The 14,021-nt window shown below is 41.6% G+C and overlaps 1 protein-coding gene across 5 annotated transcripts in view; it reads right to left on the bottom strand.

Annotated features, from left to right (window-relative positions):
- Positions 1-5,170: 5,170 nt before the first annotated feature.
- FARS2 (phenylalanyl-tRNA synthetase 2, mitochondrial) overlaps positions 5,171-14,021 on the bottom strand; it is a 236,713-nt gene continuing 227,862 nt past the window's right edge. For 4 of the 5 annotated variants that reach the window (XM_066187614.1, XM_066187627.1, XM_066187595.1 and 1 more), the window contains one exon: positions 5,171-5,499. In XM_066187614.1, the coding sequence (XP_066043711.1) occupies positions 5,361-5,499 (139 nt within the window). In that variant the 3' untranslated portion in view covers positions 5,171-5,360. The remainder of the gene's footprint in view (positions 5,500-14,021) is intronic. The other variant, XR_010721854.1, reaches the window with a different exon arrangement.

The following is a 14,021-nucleotide window of genomic DNA, read 5'->3' as shown; positions in this document are numbered from 1 at the left end:
GACATTGTCGAAATCCCACAAGCAGTTAATCGTACCTGTCGGGGTCTAGGAAGTTTTTAGTCCTGACCCCTGGCCTCGATGTGCCTCCCATCTGTGGCTGGAGATGGGAACAACCATTTACATGCAGGCAGGGCTTCTGCTGAAAATTGGCTGCACAGGCAGCACATTCATTGTGAGATGCAGCTAATGGATGCTTTGCTGCAGCAAAGACCAGCACAGCACGTCTGGCTGTGGCACACGGTGAAGCTGCAGGCACTAAAATAAAAAGAGAACAATCTACTGCCCATTTAAGTGGCAGCTGCTCCGGATGACTGCAGCGCTGCCCGGCAAATTACTGAGCAGGCAGAGGCGCAATTCCCTGGAGCACGTGTTAATCACCTGCATCCAGAGGGCGAGCACAGAGAGACCCTGCAGTAATGTGGAGCCGGAGCACAGGCTTTAGGCTGTGGCATGATAAATCTCCCTGCCTGCAGCCTGGCACCGTTTCTTCACCAAAGTTATACCAAATTTCAACAGCAAGAACTGTATGAGAAAGCAAGGTCGTGTCAGAAGTCCAAGTAAAAAAAGGCAGACTAAACCAGACTTTACTTAGTTAACAGTGGGCATAAATAGAATAACAGAGGCCATCTGACAAAAGCACAAAAACTGCCAAACATTTGAGTGCGTCAGATGTTAATGATGATCAAACCTTATACAACACATTCTGGAGAAGTCAGTGCCTTCACCCAGCATATGTCCATGCTCTGTGTTGAACTGCAGTTGTCTCCTCTGAGATCCTCAGCTTAAAATTCTGATGTGATTGTACCAACATTTAAAAGCAGCTAGCAAGTACCAATGGCTGTTTTTTTGTGTCCCCTACAAATTTGTTCAAGGTCAACACAAGCCTGCTTCAGTTTTGGTGTCCCTTCAGAGACAATGCTCCCAGATCTTAAAATTTGATCAGGATGTGTGTAATTAGCCAATATGGCCTGTTCTACACAGAAAGCAAATCTGTTTTGCAGAAACAGTCATATCTGAGCAAAGACATACAGCAGACAGTAGCTGAGGAGGGCTCTGAGCTTTAAAAATATGGCTACTTATTTCAGAGCTGAAGGACAAAGCCATTTTCTCTCCCAGATGATAACAATTCAGATGGAGATAGTTCACCAACTAGCAAGCCTGAAACACCCAGCACACTCATTTTATCCGCTCACACCAAAACTCACAGAATGTCCTTGTACATAAAACTGCTTCTGTGTGTGTTTGGGGTGGTGGTGGCAACGCGGAGTGCTTTCTGACCCTGGCTTAACTAATGAGCACCAGCCAACCTTCAGTCAACTCACAATGAAGACAAGGTTCTTTAGTTTTGCCCAAATATGAACTCAATGAGACAGACATAATTCTGCTTTTCAGGGCAAGACTCCCTGTGTTTACTTCAATGAACCACCAAAGAGTCCTGTCTTGACTGTGAGTTTTCTTGGGACAGTTGAAATGCACTGATGGCTGCAGATAAAAACTACCAAACACTCAAAAGACCCACAACTTTGGTTTTTTTTAAACTTCTTTTTTTACCTTTTTTTTTTTTTTTTAAGCTAATCCCTACATGAAATTATTCAAGGGCTGAGACCAATATGTCATCAGTTGAGAAACTCAGTACAGGTGCAGAGTAAGAAGGCAGTAAATTCAGCGCTGCAGTACAGCCACCAGCTGCAGAAGGGACAGCAGTAACACTCTCAGTGGAAGGGCATTAATGACCACCAGTGGTTTACTAATTTAATTTGGGTTCCCAGTAGAAAACTGGTTTCAGATATGAGCAACTGTTTGATCATGCCTAGCAATACCATGGCAGAGGTGACTGAGTGTCAAGGGTAAAAACACAGAGCCATTTCCTGCCTATCTAGATCACACCACCTTTCTATTGCAGCACCTTCAACAAGAACATCAGAATCCGGTAGGACTTAGTGCACTATAAATCTGCTGTCATTTACTGGGAAGATCCCAAACTGGGTGTTAAAACTAAAGATTTAGTCTTTCAGGAATCACAGTTAGCTTGAAAACCAATGTCAACTAGGAACAAAACCGGCACCCAGAACATTCAAAGAGTACATACTGTTCAGGCACAGATACCCAGCCAGTACTCCTGTAGCTTCTTTTGCTACAATTGACTTTTTCCTTTTTTATTAAAGGATACTGATATAAAACTCAGAGGCACAGAAAAACAGACACAAGGAGCTCACAAAAACAAGAAGCAGTGTATTATGCCTGTCACTAGTCAGTCAGCATGCCCATTAATTACTCAAATACCACTCCCCTTAACACTTCCACATGGCATGGTACCACTTGGATATTTGGGATCTCATCTCCCTTTATCAGACCTGTAGCTCATCCAAGGTTGGGGGATATTCTTGAGATAGATTATAGGGTAGCAGAGACCAGCAAAGGATCTTACCTTGGCAGCGATGTTGCTCTTGGTCTTCAAGCCAGTCCACCTAACTTTGTGCTAAATATGTCTTGAGAAAAGCCAAGTGACAGTGGAGGGTAACCCTTTCTTTGACAGAGTTGTTGGTGACTGTCCCAAGGACCTTCCTCAATCATATTCCCACCAGGATCAGTCCAGTCTCTGAGGTCCTGTTGGCATCCTGTGTCTCTGGCCAGCAGTAAAATAAATCATGGCTTTTACAACCTTGGGATTCTTATGGGCTCTCTGTTGGCCCCTACAAAGGATCACATGATTTGAGAGTTTACTACGATACATAGCAAATTTCCCAGTAAAATTAAGGTCAAGCTTTGAAGGGAAAAATCATATTCTCCAGAGGACAGAAGCATAAAAGTGCAACACTGATGCCTTTTGATCTGAGGTCTGCTTTGCTACTTGTGGTGAATCCTTGCCAGAACAATAGGTCTTCAGAGTAGATTAATCCTAGCACATATATGACAAAGGCTTACCTAAGCTAAGCATACCCAAGTACTCATATTATGCTCACAGCCAGCCCATATGATTTTACAGGCCTTCATATGATTGAATCACGCTTGCTCCTGAAGAGGCTGTTTGGTTTTTTAATCTTAATGGTTCATGGTTTTGCCTGAAAATTCCTCTTGTGAAAACATGCACACAGAAGATGATCCCATGGTGTCAGGTGACCTTCAAGGAAAGCTTTCCATTTCCCCCTTATCCTATCAGCTTGTGAGATTAACCTTGTAGGTTTCAAAGGATAACATTATTCCACCGAGACCTGGCTGTTGCAGGAAGCCTGTGCTCAGTGGAGTGCAATCCAGACACAGAAAATCACAGAACTGTTTAGCCTGGAAAAGAGCTCTAAAATCATTGTGTCAAACACAGCTGATGTTAGTGACTGGATATGGGCTGATCCGAGGATACCCAAACTGCCTTGCAAAGCCAGACACGATGTCCTGTGGCTGCAGTGAGAAAGGCTTGATGTCCAATTTTCTCCCCCTTGTTTTCCCCAGACTTCCATGGCCTCAAAACTGACTGATCAGAATCAAAGAACTGAAAGATATGGGGAGTAGAAAAGGGAAACCTCACTAATTGATAAATTTAAAGGGAAATCTTGTGACCTATTTCACCACAAATATTCTGTTTTCTCAAGAGACTTGGTTCTTTCATAGAGCATACAGGTTATGGTACTCTCTCCACAGGCAATTTAAGCAATTAAGATCCACATTATCTGCTGCCCTGTGTGACAGCATCAGTCAGGCCCTGTCTTGGAACACGTACTGCTCAGTGCAGTTCAGGGAAGTCCTCCTCCTCCTCCTCACGTCATCACCGAGAATTCTGAAGAGGTGAAGGATGAAGGAGACTGAGAAACACCAAATGGGCTAGGCTGTATTTATGGATCTTAGTAGATGATGGCTTAAAAATAACCATGTGTTTAAATGGCACCCATTCTTTTTGCCTTGTAGAAAGCCTAGCATATTGTTTTCATAATCAAGTTATTTGGATAACACAACAGCAATTAAGATTAGGATTTGTTTACACAGCTAAATATGTTGAGTAATGAAATTAAAATGAGCTCTCTGCCTCTGTCACATCTGCAATAGTAACTGGCTTCTTATGGTTGAGTACAAGCCTGCTGCACAGATGTTTCTTGATAAGGTATAAATCAGTGTTAGATGCTGTTTATTGCACCATTTTTACCGCCTTCTTCCGTGAAGGAGGGAATGTTGCCTGCACAGCAACCAGATGTGACCTGCAAGACTGTATGAAATACCATCACAAGCCAAAACAGGTCCCATATTCCACATCAGTACCTGCAATGGCTCAGCAAGTATTTATCAGATCATTTGAACACTTCTACAGGCCCTAGCATCATATCACCCCCAGAACTTACTTATTATAACCTGCAATGAAAAAGGCAAGCACATGGAGCTTCAAACAGCAGAAGATCCCATTTTAGTTTGGTTTCCTGCCTTAAAGGCCAAATTTCTGAGCAGATACTGCTGCTAGAAAGCAAGATATAGTGAGAGATCAAGGCAGCTGATTTTCAGGGCATTGTGGGTAAGAGTTTCTATTTACTGCCATCCTGCCATAGGTGATATCAATACTTTGATGGCGACAGGGGAGGAGACTTATCTTGAACTGGTGTCTATGCAAAGAGAAGTGAGACAAGGGAGCTTCTCTCCTGCTGAAGGGGGCACAGCTTGGAGCACCTCACTAAGCTCTGCTCAGCTCTGTGGGAGCAAGAGGATCTAACAGGAAAAGCTTGCCACTGACCCAGCATTTGTAGACAGCAAAGCCTGGCCCAAGCCACACTGGCTCCTTCTTCTCTGTAGCTGATGAAAGGAACACCCATGGGCTCTGAAGGTAAGAGAGCCAAACTTCACAAGAAGTACTTCTTGGAAGGTTTCTTGAAGCAAAATCTGACATCTCTTACTAAAAAAAAAAAAAAAAAAAAAAAAAAAAAAAAAAGATGGGGATGGGGATGGGGATGGGGGTGGGGTGGGTTTTCTTCCCTGAACTAATCTGTGTCTCTGATTTGCTTCACTTGTTACATGGACAGAAGATCCTGTCAACACAGAAATAATGCCAAGTATTTACAGTTTAATGGAACCCAGGGACCAATTAACAACACAGAAAACCACCAGGCAGTGTATTTCTTATCGTAACAGGAGGGAAATCTTGCATTACTGCTGTTCCCCCATTTCTTAAAATAAAGCACCAGCACTTCGTCAATGATTTCTCAGTAGTAATGTTTATTACCTGCCAGTTTTACCATTGCCCATTTATCAGTCGCTTTCTGTCTTCAGTCACAAAACACCTCCCTCTACTTGGGACCTAAAACCATCCTCCAAAAAAAGAAAAAAAAAAGGAAAAAAAAAAAAAGAAAAAAAGCAAGTGTCCTTGGGGCTCCAGAGCAGCACTGCTAGAACCTGCCCTCCACCCCAAGCTCCCGAACTGCTGACTCCTCAATAGCTCGATGGATGCGATGCACCTCGTCTTGCGTTAGCGTCCTCTCCGGGTGCCGGTAAATGATACGGTAGCAGTGGCTGACCTTCTTCGTCCTACAGAACACAAACCAAGAGAGGACTCATAAATACTTGTGCCTGCAAATGCAAATACATGAGGCCAAACACTTACCCTCTGGATCATTTTTATTTGCGGTCTAATTTTGCTCCTGTTGCTTGAAAATCACCTTAATGCTAAGATACACAGTTTGGAGAGGTGGGACTGAGCTGAATTTTAATTCTGGCAGAGGGCTTTGCTGAGGTCCACCTTATATTTCAACTTGTACTGTGGTGTAGTAACTTCCTATCAGAGCAAACAGCCCCAGGAGGAGGGCTTCTTACCCTGTGCTATGGAAAGTAAAAGACAAAGGAGAACAGTGAACAGGAACAGAGAAAAGGGAATGATGGGGGAAAGAAAAGTATTTAAGAGTTTCTGGCTAGGCAAAGACAAGTTAATGAAAAATCAGGACAAACCATTGAGTTGAGTAAGAGGGAAAAAAATCTTCTTGCTCTCCATTAAAAGCAGGCAGGAGCACCTAGTTTTGAAGGGCATCTCTGTAATTGCAGTGCCTGTGTTACTGAATTTAAATGGCAGTTTTGGCATCCTTTTTAGTTTCAAATGGAGCCCACACAGGTTCTTCTTTCAAAGGCGAACACTCACTTCAATGAAAGAGAGAAAATCTGAGGGGAAAAATAATGGGAAACCAGACAGTACCAGGCAGAAGAAGTTTCCAGACTGGCAGAATGCTGCATTTAATGGCACACAAAGGCAGTCAGCAAGCTTTGGGTCATCTCTCTCCTGAAAATTGCTTCACGTTAGAACCACATTTATGCTTATGACTATTTGATTAAATCTAAGGTTAGATGTGTTCATCCACAAAGACAACTCTCAAGATACTCATTTCTACCTCAAATCCTACTAGAAGCAGGCACGGGTAATTTTTACCTCAGAATTGTTGTTTGATACCAATTTTGTGTCACCCAACAAGGGTGGAAGGTTTGCCCTGATCCGACTGGCAGTTTACAACAAAAAAGCTACTTCTAATTAAAGCATTCCTCCCTTTTTGTGTGCTCTGAAGATAAAGCAAGTTAAATCTGGCTAGCACCCGAAAGGGCAAACTGCATTTCATGAAGTGTTAAGCTGACTGCAGTTAACTGCTAAAAGCCAGCCAAGAGCTTTCCCTGTGTGCAGGTTAAATCCTGCAGAAAAGTGATCTTTGAGAAAAGAGGGGGAGGTGTAACTGTGGGGAAGGTCTTGCTCTGCTCTGCTCCACCTCTTCAAAGCAGCCAAGAGGACAAACCCGAGGGAAGCAAGTAAATGGAATAACCAGGATTTGGTCAGATGCTACATTGCCAGTGAGAAATTTGGGTTAGAGAGAGGGATAATACATTGGAGCTCAAAAGAAACGATTTTCAAAACCAGGCTGGCAAATATCCTTAGAGCTGGTAGTATTTCAGTTTTTAAAGGTGCCAACAGGAATACAACTGATCAAAAACATTTGCAAATTGCTTTGGCTGAAAATCTATTTAGAAGGTGTACAGTCACTGGCTTAATCCTGAAGTTTTGCAAAATATTGGGAATATATCCAATGACTGAAAATTCATTATCATTATTTAATGTGATGTAAACACAAGTTTGCTTAATGTAGGTGTAAGCTGTGGTAGGTACAGCTGCAGCACTGCTTCATCACTGGCCTTGGTTAAAGGAAAGTGACAATTACTCCTGATTTAGGTGTTCCTGTGTCCCCCTCCCTCCATGCTAGAGAGTGGTTCATTCCATTACAAATTATATATGGTAGACTAGGACACAATATTTTCTTGTGGTTGTGTAAAAACCAGTAGCTTTAGGAGGTATTTAAATCAGGAAAGGGTAGAGCTTGTAGAGAACAGCACTGGACTAGAGTTCTGCTAGCTGCAGCTGAATTTAAGCAGTGGTGTGAGAGAACTAAAATGGGGATTGCATTAAATGTAATTAATCTAGATTCAATTATAGGCAAAAAATGAAGTTGTAACTACTAATATACAGAACTCCACACAACATGGATGCTACATTGTATGCTACATTTTTCTCCCTCCTTTCAGGTAGATGTATTTGCATCTCTGTTACTAATTAGAAAGAAGGAGTATAAGGGTTCAAAGCTATTTCAATAAAAGACACACTGCAAGTTTCAAAACCTTAAGCATTGTTTCCAGACTACTATTGCTAACTTTTCAAGGGAGATTTGGAAGAGCACTTCTCAGCTCTTCCCTCCCCTAATATTTCCCCTGCTCCCAAATCAAGTATTAAGACACTGTGATTAATCCCTGCCATCAGCTGCAACTGGAAATAATTATTGTCAGCAAATAATACCTTTGTGCATTCAGTTTCTCACTTCCCTTTTGTTCTGCAGAGCCACCAAGAGTGTTTGTCTACCTTAGAGATGGCTCTGCTTATGCATAATCAAGTCTCTGCTGCATGTCATGCTGCAGCCTGATGATACAGAAGCAGAGGCTCTCTATCGTCAGAAACAAAATTTTGAGGCCAAAACCTGCAACAGAAGCTTCACGGGGTAAAAAAAAAGAAGAAAAAAAAAAAAAAGGAAAAAATGTAGAAGCTTAACAGTGAGCACAGGGGGCTTTATTTACCCGAAGTGCACGGCCAGACAAGTCGGTGGGGTTGCAGTCACGCGGACTGCTCTCCCATTAGGCTTCCGCTGATCTCAGTGTCACAAGTCTCCTCTGCACCAGCCTGCGGCTTCCAGGTAATGGAGCACAGTGAATACAGGGAAGCACTGCTCAAAGGGAGAGGGAAGACAGGGATTCATTCTGATGCCACGGACCGAAACAGGTTACAGACTGTGGACAAACACTGGAGCAAAATAATGCCTAATGCTCTTTCATATGATGTTTGGAGGAAAGAGCTTTGCCTCATGATTTTCAGGAATTGGCACTCAGCTGCCTTCATGTGCTAGGGAGCTGGTCCCTGCCAGGTCAGAGTCACCTTGTAGGGTCCATCTGAAGGTCAGTGTATATGTTTGGGTATTTCAGCCTGATACCTAAGCAGAACAAGAAATTAAGGGGCCTTAGCCTGCCACTAGTCAAATAAAGTCATCATAAAAGCAACCTCACCCTGGTACCTGGGCTAGAATGAAAGGGGGTGTTAGGCAACAAAAATTAATACATGTGTGTTAGCTTTCCCTGCTTGGAAAACCACTGAAGGATGCTTTAAATGCAACTTGACTGGAAAGCTGATCCCAGAAGCTACCAACAGCAAAACACTTCAACGTTCTAGGGAACCTGTCTCAGGCATTACATAAGACTAACAACAGGGTCATTTGGTAACCAGAATGTTGCATAAAGAATAAATGCCTGGCATCTCTTCAACATGCAATACCATAACAAGAATGAAAATTTCTCCATCCTGTACTGGAAGAGGGAGATAAAAGGGGCAGCACTGAGTGGGAAACCTCTTACCTTTTAACTGTGGTCGACTTTCCATCTGCCTTAAATAAAGCACAGAAGCACAGAGAGCTCTGTATGGAGGTTACCCCTGCTCTTAAGTGGTGAGAACAACACAAAATCAGACATCTTTCTAGAGAGCTGGATTTACTTTGAGGAACAGAAAACTAGAGATGACAATCAGCCACAGCATGAAAGAGAAAAAAAGAGTACCATCCCTTTTGTATCCCGAGCAGTTCACTGAGCAGTACTACTCGCCATGATATCTACATTGCACCTTTCCTACAAAATACTATTTAAAACGAAAGATCTACACACATGGTAGTGCAAGCATTTGAGATTTTTTTCTCTCGGTTAAGTGAGTCATGCTTATGAGGTTCCTTGAGGGTATCCCTGGTATGGAAATGTATATCCTATATGCCCTCAAAAGATTCATCATGTAATTCCCTTACATAAACCTTCACACAGTACTCCGTGACTGCTACACCCTTCACAGAGATCACATGCATGGAATGACCTCAGGGGAGAGAAAGGCTTGTTTTGTTTGCAACAATGTCCCAAAAGCAGTGAGGATGGGAAGAAACGAATAAACTATTTCATGTTACCAGCATCCTAATTGACAAAGCCATGCAGAGAGCACAGCTTTGGTTTTGCTTTGTGGCTCCAGCAGTTCCAGAATGGTTCACATTTTAAGTGGAAATGGGGAAGAAGATTAAACTGTAAGAAGAAGAAGATGTAATAACCTGTTCCTTTTTGTTTCATGCTTTCAAACCGCATCCATTTCTACGACAGTAGGCACAACTGCTAAATATCCCACCATAAATTTTAAACTGATAAATAGCACTCTTTGCTAGAAACCACATCATGGAAAATGGAAAAAGGCTTGTGCTGTATACCTTCTCATCAGTGGCAAATATTTCAATTACCATGGTGATATGCACATAGAATATAGTAGTAATTCTCTGAACAAAGGTCTTTCCAAAATGTGCATTCTCATCTGTCCTTTCAAATGCTAATACTTCATCTCTCTGGAATAGCACATTGTACACACAGCATATTCTTAAAAAGGGACATGTTTTTGTTTAAGGTGATATTGATGCCAGTGAAAGGCATCAGATCACCTCCAGATGAAAAAATTGTTTTAAACCCACAGAAAGCAGGATATTGTAATTTCTCTTCTGTAGGAGATGAGTTGTACTTGAATCATCCAGACTGAGCAATATGCTAGGCCTCTAGGCCGTGGCACTGAGGCCTGTGAGGTTGTGGCGCAGATAGAAATTAGTGCCAAGTGTGTGTCGCAGTTAATAAATTCACTTAAGGTGTTGCAAGAGTCAAAGGGTTTCATAGTAGTTAACAAGTAGAGTAATTGGTGTGAACATAGTAGCTACCTTAAACAGTTTATTAAACAATAAATGTTTGCATTCTTCCCTGTGCCTTGTACCAATGAGAATGTATCTAGAAGTGTAAACTATAGAGAGTGTATAAAACCTGCCATCTTACATAGAATAAAGGAGAAATGTAGAGGTAATCATATTGGTTGGACCTGCGTTTGCTCTGCCGACTCCTTTTATTATTTCAGGGTTTCCCCTGCGACTTTGCTCTTCTATACCTGCTCCAGCTTGACACCTCTACCAGCAGAAGGGTGGTTCAGCTTCAAAAATAGTTCAGGCCAAGATATTCATGTTGAGAGCGTCCACTTTATTGGAATTTTTTAGTGGTCACTTCCAAAGAGATGCACATTCACTAACTGATGATTGGACTGAAATATTGTACTTCTATTTCACAAAACTGAGACAGTAATGGACTTTCTGCTCTTTTCTAATTGGACTTGGTGAAATCTGTATCTGAATACCAACCTGAAACCTGCTTGACCTTTTCATTCTTTCTTTAGTATTAATTCCATTTTAAGCTTCTCTCTTCAAGTAGAAAAAAAAAGTCAAAATTCTGTTAAAAGCCAGATTATTGAGAGATAAAGAGCATGGTATGGGATACAATGGCAAAGGACATAAATAACACCTTCCAGTTAGGATAGTGAAAAGTGGATGAAAAATGAAAGCACTTTCAGCTTCTCAGTCACTGGGCACTGTTAGATAGCCATAAGTACAATCCAAGTCATTGTCCGCTATTCAAAAACATTTGATTAATTCAAAAGCTTTGATCATTATTTTCCTTTTCTGCCTGAATCTATCAAATAATTTACTGCATGCAGGAACAGATACAAATAGATAAATACTGAACAAAAATCTTTCCCAGGCTTCACTTGAAAGTTTCCTGACTGTTAAGGTACTTAGCAAATGCTTAATGGAACAGTTCAAGCAGTTAGTTTTGCTTTGGCTGAGCACTTTGGCCCACAAAGACCTTCTCTCATTTCAACAGATCACCTTGGTTGACAGAGGCCAACAAAAGAACTACCATGAGCAGTGCAGGGCTCTCTTCTGCCAGCTCCCAAGCAGAGGGAACTTTTGCAAACAGACTGAGTTATACAAGAAAGAGAGTATTTCCCTTGTGCACTGTTACAGTCCTCTCAGTACCCAGCCAAGGATACAGATAACCCATCTCAGGTCCAAGCACTTCCTATTAAAAAGCTCTTAAGTCTCACAGCATCAGAAGTAATGGAATCCATTACATGCAGGCAGCAATGAAATATCACTAGGGTGAAGAAAAGTACCATTCCCCATTATACTAAAAAAAACTAGAGTACCCACAGGATCATAAGCTAACTGTGACACAGACTTTTGCTGCCACCAAAGGGCAGAAAAAACCTACAAAGCCTTGGGATTTGGGATTGTGTCTTTTCTTTTCATTTTAAAAACAGTGACTCATTAATTCCTTGAAGAAGGCAATGATCAGTAGTTGTAAAGCAGGCATGAAACCATTTCTCAAGGGGATGGATTCCAGCATCGGTGATAGCTGCTTGTCCTCCACTCTCCATCTCTTTGGAAAAACCATCTATCAAACTCAGGGGACAGAATTCCCATCATATTTGATCAATGCCAATACTGACAAATCTGTTTCATGTGGATTTAAAGCTGGATGTGACTGAGAGTTGTCCCTCTCGCAAGCTGAACTTCGTGCATTCACTTCACACTGGGCCTCTTCTGTTTTTAGGGGCTCACCAGTCCATTGAGGGATTCAGTTCAAAATCCTGCTCTAAATCCAGGAAGGTTCAACAGTAGGCTAGAGGCTAAATATCTTCAGGACTTGCCTAACTTTGAGCAGAGTAACCACAGAGCACTCACCATGCCATATAAATTCAACACTACATAGGCAATGAGTCTCTCAACTTCCCAAGGCTAAGCCTTTGAGCAATGAAAGAGAGTCATGCACGCAAAGATCAGAACACGTGCAAACCTGTGCGACTCAGAATAAGGTACAAATCCCTATTTTTAATTCAGGGGTATCACCATGACAGGATACAAGGACTTCACAGGTGAAATAAAGATGGGAGAAGAAAACCTTCTGATACATACATACAAAATCCCGTGAAATAACTTCTACCCACTGCAGTGGCAAATAAGAGAAGGCTGATTTGTAAAGTACTTGAGACTTATTTTTATGTACTAAACAGAAAAATAATTGGATGCTGAATGTAAGAGAGAAAAAACGATAGTCTCAGCATGAGACAGGACAGAATACCTGTTCTGTGAAGAGCACAGGGTTTTATTTTTCTTCACTTTCCCTAGATTTGACTAAAAAAGGTTCATGTTAAAGGCTTTTCAAAGTCTAATCTTGTTTTCACCAAAATAAAGTGGAAGGAGTAATACTTTTCATTATTTGTTTAAAAATTGACCACTGGAGACTTAAACACTCTCTAACCGAACAAACAAAATAAAATAACTCGATTTGGATATCGTGTCTCAGGGGAATCGCCATCTAAGTTTCTTGACTTTCTCCTTCCCTTTTTAGTTCAGAAACCATGGCAGGACTGCATTTCCCTTGAGAGGCCAAGGCAAAAAGTTCCTGTGATGGATCACCCTCTCTCTGGAAAAGAAACTTGGCTGGCATAGCTGATACTGACACACTGAGGAGAACAGAAGCACACATTACCTGGAGGTCCTGGTAGTGCTGGCAGCTGAAGCATTTTGGCTACCAACCAGGAAAATCTTAGAAAAAAAAAAAAATCACATTTTCAGTGATTAAGCCCATAATACATCAACATACTTTCTGCCATTGCTAGCTCTCCTGCTTTCTCCACATTTTTCTTGACCTCCTAAATTGCTGGTAATTTAGCAGTGGAAGAAGGTATCTCTGGCAGCAACAGACTCTGTGGTTCTGGCAGAACTTGTGACCTGAGTATCTCATTCACAATCCTGTTGTGCCCTTCCAGGGCAACTGGCTCCACTGGAGAGAATGAGGGACACAACCTGTTTGCGAAGAGCAGCTCTGGAAGACACACCTTGTAGAGTTGTGCTTCTTGTGCAAAGATACTGTATTCATCTCCCTCTGAGCCACAGCATGTTAGTAAGAGGATGCAAGAAGCTTTGGTCCTCCTCCTATCAAACAGTGATGTTAATAACTCCATTCCTGGTCCTTAGCCACAGAAAGATCACTCTAAACTTCCCAACCATTGGCAACTACCTGTATTTAAGAGTGACAACCTATCCCAACATTCCGAACAAATCCAACATGAGAGCTGAACTTGGACTCTTTTAAAATGCTTTCTAAAATATTTATAGTAAAAACGTTAAGTGTGATACCTTTTCAGTTCTTCTGAGTGAAAGATCAAAGAAGAGAAGTATAAATATTTAGCAGTTTTTTCTGCCAACTAGATGTTAATACTAAAGGCTACAAAGAGTATTACTAAAAATAACATTGCTGTCAAATTAAAACATATTTCATAATCAAGTAGAAAAGGGAATTTATCTGAGAATTTAAAACAATTCATTCTCCTAAGAAATGAAGATGGATGGCAGTGACAGCTGGTTTGGATGTATCTCCACCGAGCACTAGTAGAAACCAGGGTCTAGATAACAGACAAGTGCATGGGAAGGCCTGAATGCTGTTTTAGACTCTTGTACAGATTTCATTACTGAGATTAGTGGTTTTGTCCTCACCAGGAGGTAGGTGTTTAAGGTCCTTTTACACTTGTGAGTTAAAGCAAAGATGGACATGGCTCTGGATTCAGGTAAGAACCTAAATGA

The sequence above is a fragment of the Chamaea fasciata genome, unplaced genomic scaffold (assembly GCF_029207755.1).
Source record: "Chamaea fasciata isolate MVZ Bird 193981 ecotype frontalis unplaced genomic scaffold, bChaFas1.0.hap1 SCAF_1, whole genome shotgun sequence".
Classification (NCBI taxonomy): Eukaryota; Metazoa; Chordata; class Aves; order Passeriformes; family Sylviidae; genus Chamaea; species Chamaea fasciata.
The sequence above is the reverse complement of the archived record's forward strand: the minus strand, read 5'-3'. Positions and strand labels throughout refer to the sequence as shown.